Source organism: Strix aluco, chromosome 5 (assembly GCF_031877795.1).
Source record: "Strix aluco isolate bStrAlu1 chromosome 5, bStrAlu1.hap1, whole genome shotgun sequence".
Taxonomy (NCBI): domain Eukaryota; kingdom Metazoa; phylum Chordata; class Aves; order Strigiformes; family Strigidae; genus Strix; species Strix aluco.
In genome coordinates this window covers 71,429,703-71,445,002 of record NC_133935.1, presented here as the reverse complement: position 1 = coordinate 71,445,002, position 15,300 = coordinate 71,429,703, and the positions used below count along the sequence as shown (strand labels likewise).

General features: G+C 35.8%; 1 protein-coding gene across 4 annotated transcripts in view; it reads left to right on the top strand.

Annotated features, from left to right (window-relative positions):
- TBC1D22A (TBC1 domain family member 22A) overlaps nt 1-15,300 on the top strand; it is a 200,003-nt gene that overhangs the window by 86,812 nt on the left and 97,891 nt on the right. For all 4 annotated transcript variants that reach the window (XM_074827720.1, XM_074827719.1, XM_074827722.1 and 1 more), the window contains exon 10: nt 6,623-6,698. In XM_074827720.1, coding sequence (XP_074683821.1) covers nt 6,623-6,698 — 76 coding nt within the window. The remainder of the gene's footprint in view (nt 1-6,622; nt 6,699-15,300) is intronic.

Here is a 15,300-nt window from a genome sequence, read left to right as displayed (position 1 = left end):
TGCTATCAGTATGCTTTAGAATAAAAATATTTTATCTTCTACCTAAAATTTACAGGATCAGCTTTTGGGATTGAAAGTGTCCATATTTATGATTTCTAGCTCTTACGCAGATTTGAACTGTTGTCTGGCCTATCCCATAATCCAAAAATATACCCTGAGCACTTCTTTTATTGCTACTTTAACAGTTTCTGTAATTAATAATACATCCACTTGTGTAAGACTGAGGTTTGGTTACATAGCCCAGTAGAAGATTGGGTCTTTGATTAGGAGCCTGTGGATACTATTATGAGAATCAGTACCTACTTTTTAATAAGGTGTGCTTTTTCCATCCTCTTATGTAGGAATAAGTAAGATACTGTTTTCCATGTAGAAAGTTCTGGGCTGCAACGCTTTGCAAATCTCTTTCCTACTGCTTAAGAAATTCTAAATTTTCAAAAGTCAGGCTTAATAATTACAAAGGTTGAAAGATCTTTTCTTTTAAAGGAAGTATCTTGGAGTAATTATGGAACATGCTATGGAATATGTGCAAACAGCATACTCCAGCACACTTGTGTGTTTGTTCTTATGCATGCTCACTCTCTCTTTCCTGAACTGTATTTAAGATTGAATTTACATTATAATCTCCAGCTTCAAGAAGCATTTTGGGTAAACTGTGCCTGCCATTGACAATGTTAATATACATGTTGGCTATCATTATCTAAGTGTCATGCTACCTTCCCACCTGCCCCCACATTTTCACATAACTTTGAGAGCAAGGTGAACTAAGATTTTTTAATAGGAGGTTGTGCAGAGGATTCACAAATATGTCAACAAAGTACTTAAATGAGCTTAAAGAATAAAATTGAGACGATACCTTTCTGACTTAATGAGATAAATATACAACTTAAGAAAGCTTTTTTTCTTTCATTTCTCTTTTGTTCATGTGATAATATACTTGACCATACATGAATTTAGGTATAGGAATTCTTAAATATATATCAGTAGAGAAAGTAGAAGTCTAGGTATCCTGTATACAGATGGCTTAATGTATCCTTTACATTTAAAAGCTCTGATCTGATTGATAAAACCTTACTGAAAACAAACAAACAACACATGAAGACTTTGTGTCAGAACTTTCCATTTGCTTCTGTAAATGGTTCTGATATTTTCATCAGTACCTTGTTGGTGAACAGCTTGTGTGACCTGAAAAGATGAGAAACACTGTGCCTATACTTGCACTTGGCTGCAGTCATTATTCTCAAATTATTGACAGTATTTTTTTCTTTTAAATTTGGCTGGCTCTATTTCTTCTTCTGTGATGACATAAAAGGTTGTTTTCCTTTCCTCTTCAGCTTTCTTCTTCTCTTAAACTTATCCCATCATCACCTATTTAAAAAAAAGATGGGGGACTTTGTTTAGCTAAACCCTGCAATGTCTGAATTTTCAAAATGGAAAGTATTCCTGATAATGATAACTGTAGTAAAGGTCGTATGTGCAATATATTAAGTGGTGCGGTAATGCTCTGTATCATTCAGAGGGCATTGTTTCCCTGAGGTTCTTAGCTTAGAGATTTGCAAATTTATTTCATTTTTTGACCCTGGGAAACAATTTTTAATAGTCTGAAATTTTTTTATATTTTTAAATAATAGAAATCAGTGCAGAAGGGCGAAGGATCTAAAATGTTAAAATTTCTAATGTGTAGATAAGAAAAGTTGCATTCTGAAACTTGAAAAAATTTCCTAAAGAATGAGTAGAAAAAGTAATAGTGTTTTCATTTGTGTGTAAATATATGAAGTGTGTATATATATACACACATAGAAAGATATATATGTATCTATAGTACACATTTACAATGTATAATTAATAATATATGTTATTATATGTATATATAATACTCAGTATGTATTTGATTCCTTCTGTGTATGCTTACAGCTACCTTTGTACACTTTGTACACCAGATGGCATTCACAAATGCTGTTTACATTCCTTTTTTCCATATGTAATTGAATAATTGACGAAGTCATAAAGAAAAATTTTCAGATTTATTATGGACTGATTGTTGTGAAGTACCTGTAGTATTTTGGAAGAGATTTAAAATGAAAATAACATGGAGATATATTGAACTTACTGAACAGTTGCTTTGGAAGTATGTTTAACATGCACTTTAAAAGCATCTGTTCTTTTTAACACTCCATCATAAGTTAGTAATATTTTAAACCGATAGCTGTCAGTACTGTGGCTGTGTATGGTGATTGGAAATGGAGTATTTATCTTACAGTATGCATCAGAGTGACTAATCAGAATCTCATTGATATATGTGGTTGAAAATACTATAATCTACTTTGTTATTTTGTGCCTGATAGACAAAAAACGCTAGAGGTGTATGGTGTAGATACTGCAACAATTGGAGGATATTAAGAATCCAAGTAGGACCATCCTTAGTTCACTCAATATCACTTTCTTAATGTATCCACAGAAAAGGCTACTTTAGGACTTACCTTTCAAGGTAAACGCCTTTCCAAGTTATATCTGCATTCAGAATAGAGCTAGCAAAATGGATGGAACTTGATACTCAGTGGTTAAACACGCTTTTAGAAACTGTGATCTCTCCCCTCTCCCCCATATCCTCCCTGAGGATTGTTGCAGTTAAATTTTTTCAGTGCGTTCTTTATTTTCACTTTCTAATAGTTTCTTCCATTTAGAATTTCTATAACCTTAAAAAAAAAAAATAATCAGGAATTACCTAATATTTTTTTCATGTTTAGTGAAGGCTATAATTGAAATATTTTATTTTATATTATAATGATTATTTTTTGAGAAGTCCTGCCAGACCTAGTTGTAGTTGCAGGGCAGTGAGGTGGTTATACTATCCTCTGCAGAATAAGTACAGACTGCTGACACAAAGATTTGAGACTGAACCAAGTTTTGAGCCCTCATGACATTATAAAGTCTTAACCTTCTGTATTGTAAGGTGAAACTAATTATGTGTTGGAGTCTGAACTAGATATTATAACCATTCAGCTGTGAAGTGGGTTAGCATAGTTCACTGAAAGTATGTTGGAAGCTATCTGAGCAGAACGTCGAGGAATTTAGGTATTGCACACCAATGCATGAATTTTTTATGTTTATCATGGATTCTACTGTGTACTCAGGCATACTTTGTCATATGTGGATACTTACCAGGAAGTGTCAAGAGCAGTGGTTAGAAATGTAAGGCATTTTCTGTGACCTGTTTGCTGAAGATCTGTTGAGGCAAGACAATCCTGTTCTCAGTTACTTATGACTTTTCAGAGTTTGTCTTTTGCTTAATATCGATGGTCAAAGTTACAGAAGGAATAAATGAGGAAATATAACAAAATTTTTCAGGATGAGTAATGAAATGTTCATGTGAGGGCCCAGAACTGTGAGGAAGAATAGGTAGGAGAGTTGAATACTGGATCACTTTTTTCTGCAAAAGTTAGCAGAGAACTTGTGTTTACATGGCAAAGTTTTGGTAGCAGGGGAGCTGTAGTGGTGTCTTCTGTGAGAAGAGGCCCTGTGTTGGACAGAGTTAGTTTCAGCCAGCTCCAAGATGGACCTGTCACTAGCAAAAGTTGAGCCCATTGGCAATGCTGGTGGTTCATCTGTGATAACATATTTAAGAAAGGGTAAAAACCACTGCGCAGCAGCTGTGGAGAAGGAGTGAGAAAACGTGAGAGAAACAACTCTGCAGACACCAAAGTCAGTGTAGAAGAAGGAGGAAGAAGTGCTCCGGGAGCAGAGATTCCCCTACAGCCCATGGTGGAGACCATGGTGAGGGAGGCTGTGGTCCCCACATCCCATGAAGGTCCACAGTGGAGCAGATCTTCACCTGCAGCCCACAAAGGGACCCCATGCTGGAGCAAGTGGAGATGCCTTGGTAGAAGCTGCAGCCTGTGGAGAGGAGCCTGTGCAGGAGCAGGCTTTCTGGCAGGACGTATGGCCCATGAGGAGCAGTAGAGATGAAGTGTTATGAACTGACCACAACCCCCATTCCCCTGCGCCTCGTGGTGGGGAGGAGGTAGAAGAGTTGGGAGTAAAGTTGAGTCAAATTTTGAAGCCAATATTGCCAATTAAATTGTATGATAGAGTAATTACAATCTCAACCACTGTAATTCTATATTGTCCTGAGCAGTAATTCATGAGTTTCATGAGTTTGCTATGTTTTTTTCTTTAACTGTGTTACTAGCTTTTTACTCCACATATAAGCACAGAAGGAGCAAGAATAGTAGGTAACAGAATACTTTTTATGTTTACAAAGTCTTTCTCACAATTTTGCAAACTCCAGAAAGTCAATTATAAGTATCATAGGAGGGAATATGTACAGTGTAGTTTAATTAGAAGAGAGGACTGGGGGAGCCAACAAAGCTCTTTCCAGTTAAATGAGTCAGCACAAGTATAAGTGTGACTCCCAGCTGTGTTCATTAGCAGCTGAAATAATGAACAGAAAAATAAATTAATAGACAAGATCAAATGTAGTGAAGAGCAAATTTACCTGTTTTCAAATCCAAGATGGCAGTTTTGGGTTGCATTTCCAGGTGTGTACAGAATAAATGATGCTTTGAGAAAGAAAACAGTTTCAGATTCATAGATCGCAGTTGGGAGTTGCACCACCTGGGGAGAGACTAATGATTGAAGTAGTAGTGTCTTAGCTATGTGTTGTCTTTCAGTGTTAAATGCACGAAGATACTTTTACAAAGGATGTTATAGATTAAATAATTCAGTATCATATTGCTGTACTTTGAGTATAGTACTACTTTTAGAAATACCAGTTAACTTTCTGTAAATAAATAGAACAGTATATAAACATTTGAAAAAAAAATACAGTTTTCATTGTTAGATTTTGTAAAGAAAATGAATATATTATTTCCTAAAGATGCTGTATCCTGGGCATGATACATGATTAATACAGGAGTGTGTCAGACTTGTATAAAAGGTATTGTTCCAGTGCATGGGATAGTTTCTCTGTTCCCAAAATAAGATTATAGTAGATTTGAATTCTGTGAGACTTTTCATTCTTTCAATATTTATGCCTTATTGCACTAGTGAGGATGCTCATGTTCTATTTGAGAGACAGCGCCAAGGAGGTGAAATGTTTGCCCATTTTAGTTGGTGATTCTTGTTTCAAATTTCAGAGAATTATCCTTGCTTTCTCATCAAAACTGTTTCAGTTTATACATTGATTTCTAATATGAAATACTGTGAAAGTGCTACTGCAGTAGAGAACTCTGCTGTAATTTTTTAAATAGCTACTACTGTGGTCAGTTACAAGTGATCAGAGCACATAATAGATTATTTGATACTTTAAATCATTTGTTGACTGATGTACTATAACCATAAAAATTATTAGGGTATAATTTTCCCTTGGGAACTTCTAGGTTTCATACTTTATGGCAATTTTACAGAATTTAAAGATTAAATTGCAGTTCAGTTTCATAAAAAAATCAAATTAAAAAACCCTTGTAAATAGTCAAGAAAGTCAATATGATCTTTTTTAATAAAAAGCAAAATGTCTCAAGACACAAAAATGAACTGATATTCATTCCTTTTACTCTAAAGCCAAGTTAAAATTTGAAATCAAGTCAAGAAAAATTAATCTTCCAACATGAATGAAAATTTTTTTAGGATGATTTTTGTGATAGTTGCTCAGCTTTCCTGTTGACTTTCATAAAGGAGTTATTCAAACTGTAGGAGTTAAGACACAAAATCTTTTACCCTTTTTTTGTGTATGTAGTGGTTACAGGAAAACAGTTTTACATAGCAACTGTCTTTTAAGATCTGTATCGATAATTTTCTTTTCTTGAATCTCTCTGTATAGAAAACCATACAAAATGAGTGGAGGAATTGTCAATCAAATATTTAGAAACAGTCAGAAATACTGTCTTTATTTAAAAAGATTGATCACTTTGGGATTGAAGTGGAGAAATCTTTCTCATTATTTGAAACTCTAGTCTGTATTATAGAGCTGCGATCCAAAAATAAAAAATCCAGTTAGAGTTAATACATTTAAACAAACACATGCAAATACCCTACCATTTTAGCTATATAGCTTGTGTGTTAGATTTTAATTCATGATATTAATTGTAACCTTGGGTTCAGAACAGTCATGACTCCATTGAAATAGACTTTTGATTTCTTATGCTGCTGGAAGGTATTATTCTGAACTGCCAAAGATCCAATTCTTACCCTGTCACTTATTAGGACCTAAATTTTCATATTTCCTACATTATTTGTGAAAGAATTGTAAATTTATGAGAAAAAAATCACCATAAAAAAAATCTCTAGTGTGGCACATTTTGGCATTTAAGATGACAGCCTTTTAAAGCTCCTTGGACTTCTGCAATAAAGCTATAACTTCAGGGACACTAGATTAACAAGTAAAGAGCAACTGATCCAATAGTAGCCATAGGGTATAGTGTTAGAGATGGGGACTTGAAGTAGGACTATACAATGTGATGATTTACTGCCTGACTGTAGAAGCAGACCTAGAAAACGTAAAAACAAAGCACAAACACCTTAAGAAAGCATAGAAAAATACATGGATTGAGATAAGTAATTGAAGGAAAATAAGCTTTTTGGTTTTTTTTCTTCATAAACTTATACTTGTATATCCTCTCTTCTTCAGGATAACTACACGTTTGCACAGCCAGGAATTCAGAAGAAAGTGAAAATGTTGGAAGAACTTGTTAGTCGGATTGATGGTAAGTCTTAAAAGCTAACCTAATTTCTAACTGGTGTTTCATTGGAAGAGTTTCGCTAGAAGTGTTTGCAAGAAGTCAAGCCAACATCACTGCAGTTACCTACAATGGTGGGGTAACATCGCCTTCCTCAGATTAGGTGTTATAATCAATTTGTGACACACTGGCCTTTGTAAGATCACTGTCGTGTATCATTTAAAAGAAAGCCACTAGAGCATGAGCCACTTTCATTACTTTTTATTAAGGCAATATAATCAAAATTCAATGGCAGTTTCTTTGCAGCAGAGTAATGACCACATACAAAAGGCATCCAGTATTCATTTCACATTAAGCTCAATGATTGTTGTAATTCGGGCAAGTCACAGTGGTTGTTTATGGTTGTCCTTCGGCACTATGTTTTGTGCCTTTGTGCATCATTTTGCTATCTGGAATGCCTGAATAATTTCTCTGTGGAATCCAATTAATTATGAACTCTGGAAATAACATCTTTAATATTATAGATAAATTACAGTGTGTGCAGGAGTAATTTTAGATTATGCTTTCATGTTTTAGCAGGGCACTTTGAAATATTTTCTACCTTCATCCTTAAAATAATTCCCTTCATGAAATGCTGACTGTCATATTGCTAGAAGAGAGTTTAATTAAATGAAATGCAAGAGATAATGCTTGCCCATTCTAAACATACTCTCTTGATAGTTTGTTAAATTAATGAACAGAGTATTAACAAAATGTTGCCAAGCAGAACCAGGCATATATTTGCGACACTAGCCTGTCAATGATGAGATAGAAAAAATATTTCTTGTGTAGCTTAATATTTGATAATATTCTTGGAAAGATTAATTCCATCTTTTCATTACATGTACTGTGAGGTTTTTTTGTGCCAGTGCTTATCATAGCAGATTTTGGGTTGGCCTGCACATGTTTACATCCTGAATATTTGATAATGCTCCTTATGCCCGTTTAGGATGTTAAAGTATTTTTAAGGATCAAAAACTAAGGGCAGGAGAACAATGTTTATATAATATTACACTATAAATGTAAATATATGTAAAACTTTCTGTTGCAGATGTATTTTTTGTTTAAAATGTAGATGAATATGAAAAATATAAGAGGATACTTCTGTATAAAGGATAGCAAAATACTTAAAAATATTTTTAAAGCATTGTATTTCGTTACTTCAAAAATAATTTAACTACTTGCAGTGTGACTTTGTATGTTATTTTATGCTTATATCAATATTGGTTTTTACATTTCAGTTACTTATAGAAACAACTGATTGTATATTAAATGAAATGTATAATTATGCCTATAAATAGACCTTCTGAACTCGGTCAATGAACATTTATCTAAAAAAATTCTTTAACCAAGTTTTTAAAATGAAAAATACCATTCTGATAATCAACCTTATTGTTTGGTTTAATAAAAATATTAAATATCATATGGTATATTATTGTTTGGTTTCTAAGACAGAAAGAAAAGCTGAATGCTTATTTGTACTGTCAATGCTTTAGGGATATAGTTAAATAACTTTTCTCAATTGTTAGGTTTGGGAGGCATTATTTTTAAAGCTTCATGCTTAAATTAAAAAGAAAATAAGACAGGCTGTTGTAGCAAATAAATATGTTTTCTTAAACTGTCCTTTACCAGGGTTTGTAAATTAAAGTGAGGGGTTCCTGATTTTTATCTGATTTAAAATAATTTTGTGAGGTCTTTAGAGGAATGTATTGGATAGAACATGTTGAAGTAGTTCTACGTTAAAAACTGTAATTGTTTATTTATCTTCCTAAATCTGGATCCAATTTTATCTTGAATGTTTTTTGATCTAAATTGTATAGCATTTAGTAAATGAGGCAACCAATACGTTATGGCAGATTTTGTATCTATGTCTGTGAGTGTAGATAACTGCCAAGATTTTTTTTTAAATTCAGATGGGTGCTGAACAATACCTTTTCTACACTAGAAATTTTTTTGGTAGTTGTTAGTAGACATCATGAGTGTTTGCTACTTCATGCTGATTTTTCATATTGTCCAAAATACTTAAAAGGTAACATCTTACATTAATCTCAACTCTAGATAGTTTACATAATTGAGTAGTAGAGGATGGTTTCCTTGTTTTGAGCAGCATAGTTGGAGAAAGCAAAGCAAAATCCTAACTTTAAGGAATTGATCATCTCATAGCAGGTATATTTTGCAAGCTGTCTGTGTGACATACCTGTAGCATGTGTAGAAAAGATGTTAAAGGAAACTATGTTAAAAAATAGCGAGGGTTATAACGCTTCAGAGTGAGGGACATTTCATTACACATTTTTTCATTGTAGAAACTATGAAGTATTTTAAAAAGCTGACATTGCAATTTGAAAAGGACGCCAGTGAGATTTGGATGTAATTGACATTATGGGAACCTAGAATTATAAGTTATATGGGGCTTCTGGAAGTCAGTGTTCCAAACCTCTGCTCTTGTCTCTCATGATCTAAGAGGACAATATGTTACTGTGCTTTACTTTTCTTCATTTCTTTTTGCTTTTGTCTTTTTATCTTTGTACTGGTTCTGCTATACTGTAGCTAAAGGCAAATGCATGGCTGATACAAATTCAGTCAATTTGTTTTTTAAAAAGAAATATCATGGTCTATATTTACTGTAAATATGCTAAGTGCTAATTAAGGTTATTGTGGAAGAAAATAATACTCCTGTTGCTACTGTGTCACATTACTTTCCTGATGCTGGTTAACTGCATGGTGAAGAGAATCTTAACATAGTAGCTGCGTGAGTGGATGAAAATTGTACAGCTTGTTTGCTGATAGTAATGGATTACCAGTGTATGAAAAGTGATGCTCACCCTTCAGAGAGTGTTAATGCATTATGTTAGTGATTCAAGCGACCTTCATTAACCCAGCCTTATGGATCACAACTCTTCTCAAAGTACCTGTCCTTGTGCGTATATTGCAGAACACTACAGTAGACTTCAAACAGCCAAACTACTCTGTTAGTTTAATCATAATCTCAGTCTGTTTATACTCCAGAAAATAATTTTGATGAATTGAGTTTAATGGAATTTTTGAGTTTGTTAATAGAATGTTGTTATAGATGAGATGGCATTTGAAGATAAAACATTATTCAGTCTCATTTATCTGCTTATCATCATCATTCAGATTGTTCTAGGAATTATACAAAAGTATGGAGAGGGAGGATCAATAGATAGCTCAATAATATTAGGAATCTGTTATAACTAATTATCTTTTCTGTTTCCTGTAATGTCAGTAGAGCTTTTCTGCTCTAAATCATGAACCATCTCTCATGGTTTGTAAAAGGTCACGCTCACGTGGCATGCCATCTTCCACTTTTGCTTCATTTAGGCTTGAAAGCAAAGAGACATGGTATAGGAATGCCAAAATTAATTCGGGATTTGTGTTTCCAGAATTTACAGGTGACTGGTTTCATGCTTGGGAGTCTCAGCTTCTTCAGTTTACTGTGAGCCATCTGGTAATTATGTTAGAGTCTGAGGTAGCCATTTGGAGAAGGCTGAGCATTTGTAGATAAAAATGGTCTTGGGTTTCCATAAACATTGATAAAAGATGTTAAAGTTGTGTGGCATTCTCTGTAAATTGATCGATGTATTGTTTTGATGACTCAGTATAAATATTCTGCATCTCCTGTGGGGGTAAGTTTAGGAAGATTTTCTTCTACATGTGTTATAGAACAACTCCTGGGGTTTGCATCTGTGTTCTGCACAGCCTGATCTGTGCTTATGTTTTCTTGTAGTTAAAAAAATTCTGTGTTATTAGTGTTCCAGGTTCTTTCACCAGTAATAACCAATATTTCTGTAGAACTGGGCCTTGAATCTTAGTAAAAGGAAATAGAAAAATAAAAATGCAGAAAATTATTTAAAAAAAAAAGAAAAAAACCCTCTTACTCTTGCTGTGTATATTTTTCCCCTTCTTTTGAAAATGGAAGTAATGGAAAAATATCGTAAGAACATGAAAGGAGTGCTGCATTTTGTCTTTCCCATAAGGAAGTTAATTTAGAATTCAGCTACGTTTTTCAAAGGTTCAGTAATATTTCAATATTTCTGCTGTGTCCACTGTGACACACATCTTCTGTCCATCTGTTCTGGAGAGTTACCACAGGTATTCTTACATATGATATTTTACTTGGGATAATTTGTGATTTATTTCCATTTTAATATTGCAAAAAAAATTTACAAATTTTTCAAGAGAAAATAAGTTATTTTTAGTGCAAAATTAAAGTTGTTATATTCAAATTATTTTAAAGAATGACTTAAAGACTACGTAGTATTGATTGGGCAAATATTTTTACTTATGCCTAGGTGCAGTTAAAATGTTCCTTTCACCTTTTAAAACCACATTATATTAACAATTTTACAAGTCATTTTTAAAATTGCTGCCATACTGTAAATGTGTTTGTTTCATTCACTTCAAACAAAATACAAATTAGATAATGCATTTTGTTTTAATGTTCTGAAGAAGTTAATATTGGCTCCACTAATCACACTTTATTTACTTATTTCTGTCTTGTGCTATAAATGTCTTGGTTGGTCAGTTGTCTGCAGTTCTGTAGATAATGCTACAAGTGAGGATTTTTAATAAAGTACTTTCATGTCATGGCCTTAAATTTATACTTTGCATATATTTTTGCTATTTATGCACATATTGAAATTTAAAATATGAAACTCTTGTATATATCTGTATGTGTTATGTGTATATATGTGCATGTGAAGTTCTTCATGAAATGTAGACAATTAAAAAAATTTTCATTTTTTAATATATTTTTGGTTATCCACAGTGAAAGAGCTTAATTACACCATTCTGTGTACTTCTCATGCTTTGAAATATTTGTTGTAGACGTGTCTAAAAGGTTGATTGATATAATTCTTAATATTTATGTATAATGTTACAGTTTCTTATTTAATTGGAGATGTTTGTAAAATATCCTTCATTAGAACAGGCTCAGAGCCAGTGGAATTATCCTTTCTAATGTCTGGGCTGATTGAAGAGCTGTGTGTTCTTTCTGGGCTGCTCAAGTTTTAAATGTCCAGACTTCACTTGGGAATTCTACAGTTACTCCTCTGACTGTTGCGTTGGTGTTTGACATTGAGCAGGCTCTCATCCCAAGGGATAAAGGTGCCTATTCCCATAGAACTGCTCAGTGCTTCAAACACAAGTATTTTGCAGTTCTGCTCAGAACTTAATTTCATGTGATGAGTTAAGGCCAAAAAGTACTTAGAGATACCTAGTGAGTAGTTTTGGTACCTCCATAGTTTCTAAAGGACATTCAGATTCTGTGCCGATTGAACTTTTTAAACTGCAGAGAAGAATTGGGTTTTTTTGTTTAGGAAAATTTGAATCTCAAAAAGGCAAAATATCAACCAAAACTAATGTGGTTTTGTATTAAATAACTTGCTGTTCTTTAATAAGAACTCACAAAACAAGTGATCTGTTCAATATGCCATGATAGATATAGATTCACTAATTTGTTTGGTTTTTAATTTGAATCTTGGGTGTTCATAGGATGAACTGATGATGAAACTGTGGTAATAGGTGACATTTGATCAGTTTTTGTTACGTATTCCATCATGCTAATGATTTTTTTAAAGTATGATTAAAGAATACTTAGTTGTATGTGCAAAATTATGTTCTTGTTTAATTCTATTGTAAAACATTTTACTGACACCTGTAATTCTGAACTAGGATTGTGTTGAAGTATCAGTAAAACAGAGCTCTAATTGTAATAGTTGAAAAGACTGGTATTCTTTAACCATGCAGAAGCACCTTGAATTGGAAATGGACATAGAATTTATTTAGACCTTACTGCTGCTGTTGAAAATTAGTGATTAATAAGGACCTTCTCTGTCGGTCCATCTTTATATGTCAGCTTGGTGCTGAAGTGATTAAAAATCTTGTAAGCATTTCATAATTGTTTAATTAATTTGTGCCATAAAGCTCTTTTTCATTTTAACAAACCTAGCTTATTTGGCTCACCAGTAGTTATTTTTTAATCTGATTTTATGGTTGTAATTACTGTATTATACTTTAATACACTCTTAAGTGTGGCTCACTGGGCATTATAATTATTTAATATAACTTTTAAATCATATTTTTATGTCTTACCATGGAGATTCTATTTGTATGCTATTACAGAGTTCAGAGATCTTAGCAAGAGTTGAGACTGACTGTAAAATAATTTGTAAATGCCTGACCTCTGTAAGCACTTTAACTTTTAAATAGCCAAAACTTACTATTTTCATGGCAAATTAAAAAAAAGGGAAGGAAAAATAATTTTAACATGATTGGGAATTTTAGAAGTGTTAGGCATAAACCCTATTATGAATGCACACAGGTATGGTTTACAACAGGCTACAAAGTCTAATGAATGCTACCTGGAAGTAGAAATGTCTCATCAAACATATTTCTCACTGTTGTTTGTTGCACTTTGAATATTAAGTTCGAGTCCCACCTGGAAAAACAGGATATATTTTTAACTTTTAGCTAGAATTGTAGATCTTCCTTGATTACTCCTAACTGTTTTTCCTAGTAGTTTCCTCCATTTTGCACTGGATACCAGAGAATTGTTAATTACATTTCATTCCCTATGGCAATTAGGTTTTCCCCTTTCCCCCCCCCTTTCCCCCCCCCTTTCCCCCCCCCTTTCCCCCCCCCTTTCCCCCCCCCTTTCCCCCCCCCTTTCCCCCCCCCTTTCCCCCCCCCTTTCCCCCCCCCTTTCCCCCCCCCTTTCCCCCCCCTTTCCCCCCCCTTTCCCCCCCCTTTCCCCCCCCTTTCCCCCCCCTTTCCCCCCCTTTCCCCCCCTTTCCCCCCCCTTCCCCCTCCCTTCCCCCTCCCTTCCCCCCCCTTCCCCCCCCCTTTCTCCACTTTCCCCCCCCCTTTTCCCCCCCTTTTCCCCCCCTTTTCCCCCCCTTTTCCCCCCCTTTTCCCCCCCTTTTCCCCCCCTTTTCCCCCCCCTTTCCCCCCCCCTTTCCCCCCCCCTTTTCCCCCCCCTTTTCCCCCCCCTTTTCCCCCCCCTTTTCCCCCCCCTTTTCCCCCCCCTTTTCCCCCCCCTTTTCCCCCCCCTTTTCCCCCCCCTTTTCCCCCCCCTTTTCCCCCCCCTTCCCCCCCCTTTCCCCCCCCTTTCCCCCCCCTTTCCCCCCCCTTTCCCCCCCCTTTCCCCCCCCTTTCCCCCCCCTTTTCCCCCCTTTTCCCCCCCTTTTCCCCCCCTTTTCCCCCCCCTTTTCCCCCCCCTTTTCCCCCCCCTTTTCCCCCCCTTTCCCCCCCCCTTTCCCCCCCCCTTTTCACCCCCTTTTCCCCCCCCTTTTCCCCCCCCTTTTCCCCCCCCTTTTCCCCCCCCTTTTCCCCCTCCCTTCCCCCCTCCCTTCCCCCCACTTCCCCCCACTTCCCCCCACTTCCCCCCACTTCCCCCCACTTCCTCCCACTTTCCCCCACTTTCCCCCACTTTCCCCCCCCTTTTCCCCCCCCTTTTCCCCCCCCTTTTCCCCCCCCTTTTCCCCCCCCTTTTCCCCCCCCTTTTCCCCCCCCTTTTCCCCCTCTTTTCCCCCTCTTTTCCCCCTCTTTTCCCCCCCCTTCCCCCCCCCTTCCCCCCCCCTTCCCCCCCCCTTCCCCCCCCCTTCCCCCCCCCTTCCCCCCCCCTTCCCCCCCCTTTCCCCCCCTTTCCCCCCCCTTTTCCCCCCCTTTCCCCCCCCCTTTTCCCCCCCCTTTTCCCCCCCCTTTTCCCCCCCCTTTTCCCCCCCCCTTCCCCCCATTGGCCATATCTTTTGTTTATGAAGAAGATATTTCTCAGTCTTAGCTACTAACTGTACATTTAGTGATCTAAAATCAAATAGACCATTATCTCTAAATTGTAGGCCAAGCGGAGAATATAACTTGGTGATATTTCTGGTTTTCTGCCAGTCATTTTTTCATTTTGTACAGGACTTCTCAAATTTATTTTTTTTTAATGCTTTTATTATAATTCTTACAATGGATGATTTTAGCCACTTATAAAAAGCAAACTAATTCTGGAGCAAGATATAATCAGCATGTAAATCTTTTACTTGGATACCTACTATTACTTGAAGCAGATCGTGTATCATAATGAGATCTTGTCTTCAAGTGCACATTTATGATCTTTTGAATGTCTTTTTCAGTCATCAGGAACATCTTTTGTTATTAATGTATATTAATAAAAAGGAATATACATAACTTAATAAGTCATCGCTAAACTGTAGTCTTGACAGAATTATTTTTGCTCAGACATTCATTAATTCAGGTTGGGGCTATTGTAAACCGTAATCTGCATCTGCCAACATCTGGTGTTGAGATTTTATTCCAAACTCTTATCTTTGTCTCCCCTAAAGATACTGACTTTGAACAATATAGAAATGATCCAGGAAGAGAGAGAATGAAATACAAAATTTGCTTTCAATAGGTAGAATACTCAAAAAGAGAGCAGTCATTTACTGATGACATAGTTCCTTCTTTGGGACAGCAAGGTTCAGTATGTAGGAGCTATAATTTTAAGCAAATGGCCATGATTAAAGAATCTAGGAGTAGTAGAAAAGATTTCAACATTTTGTTACTGTATTGACTAAATGGATAG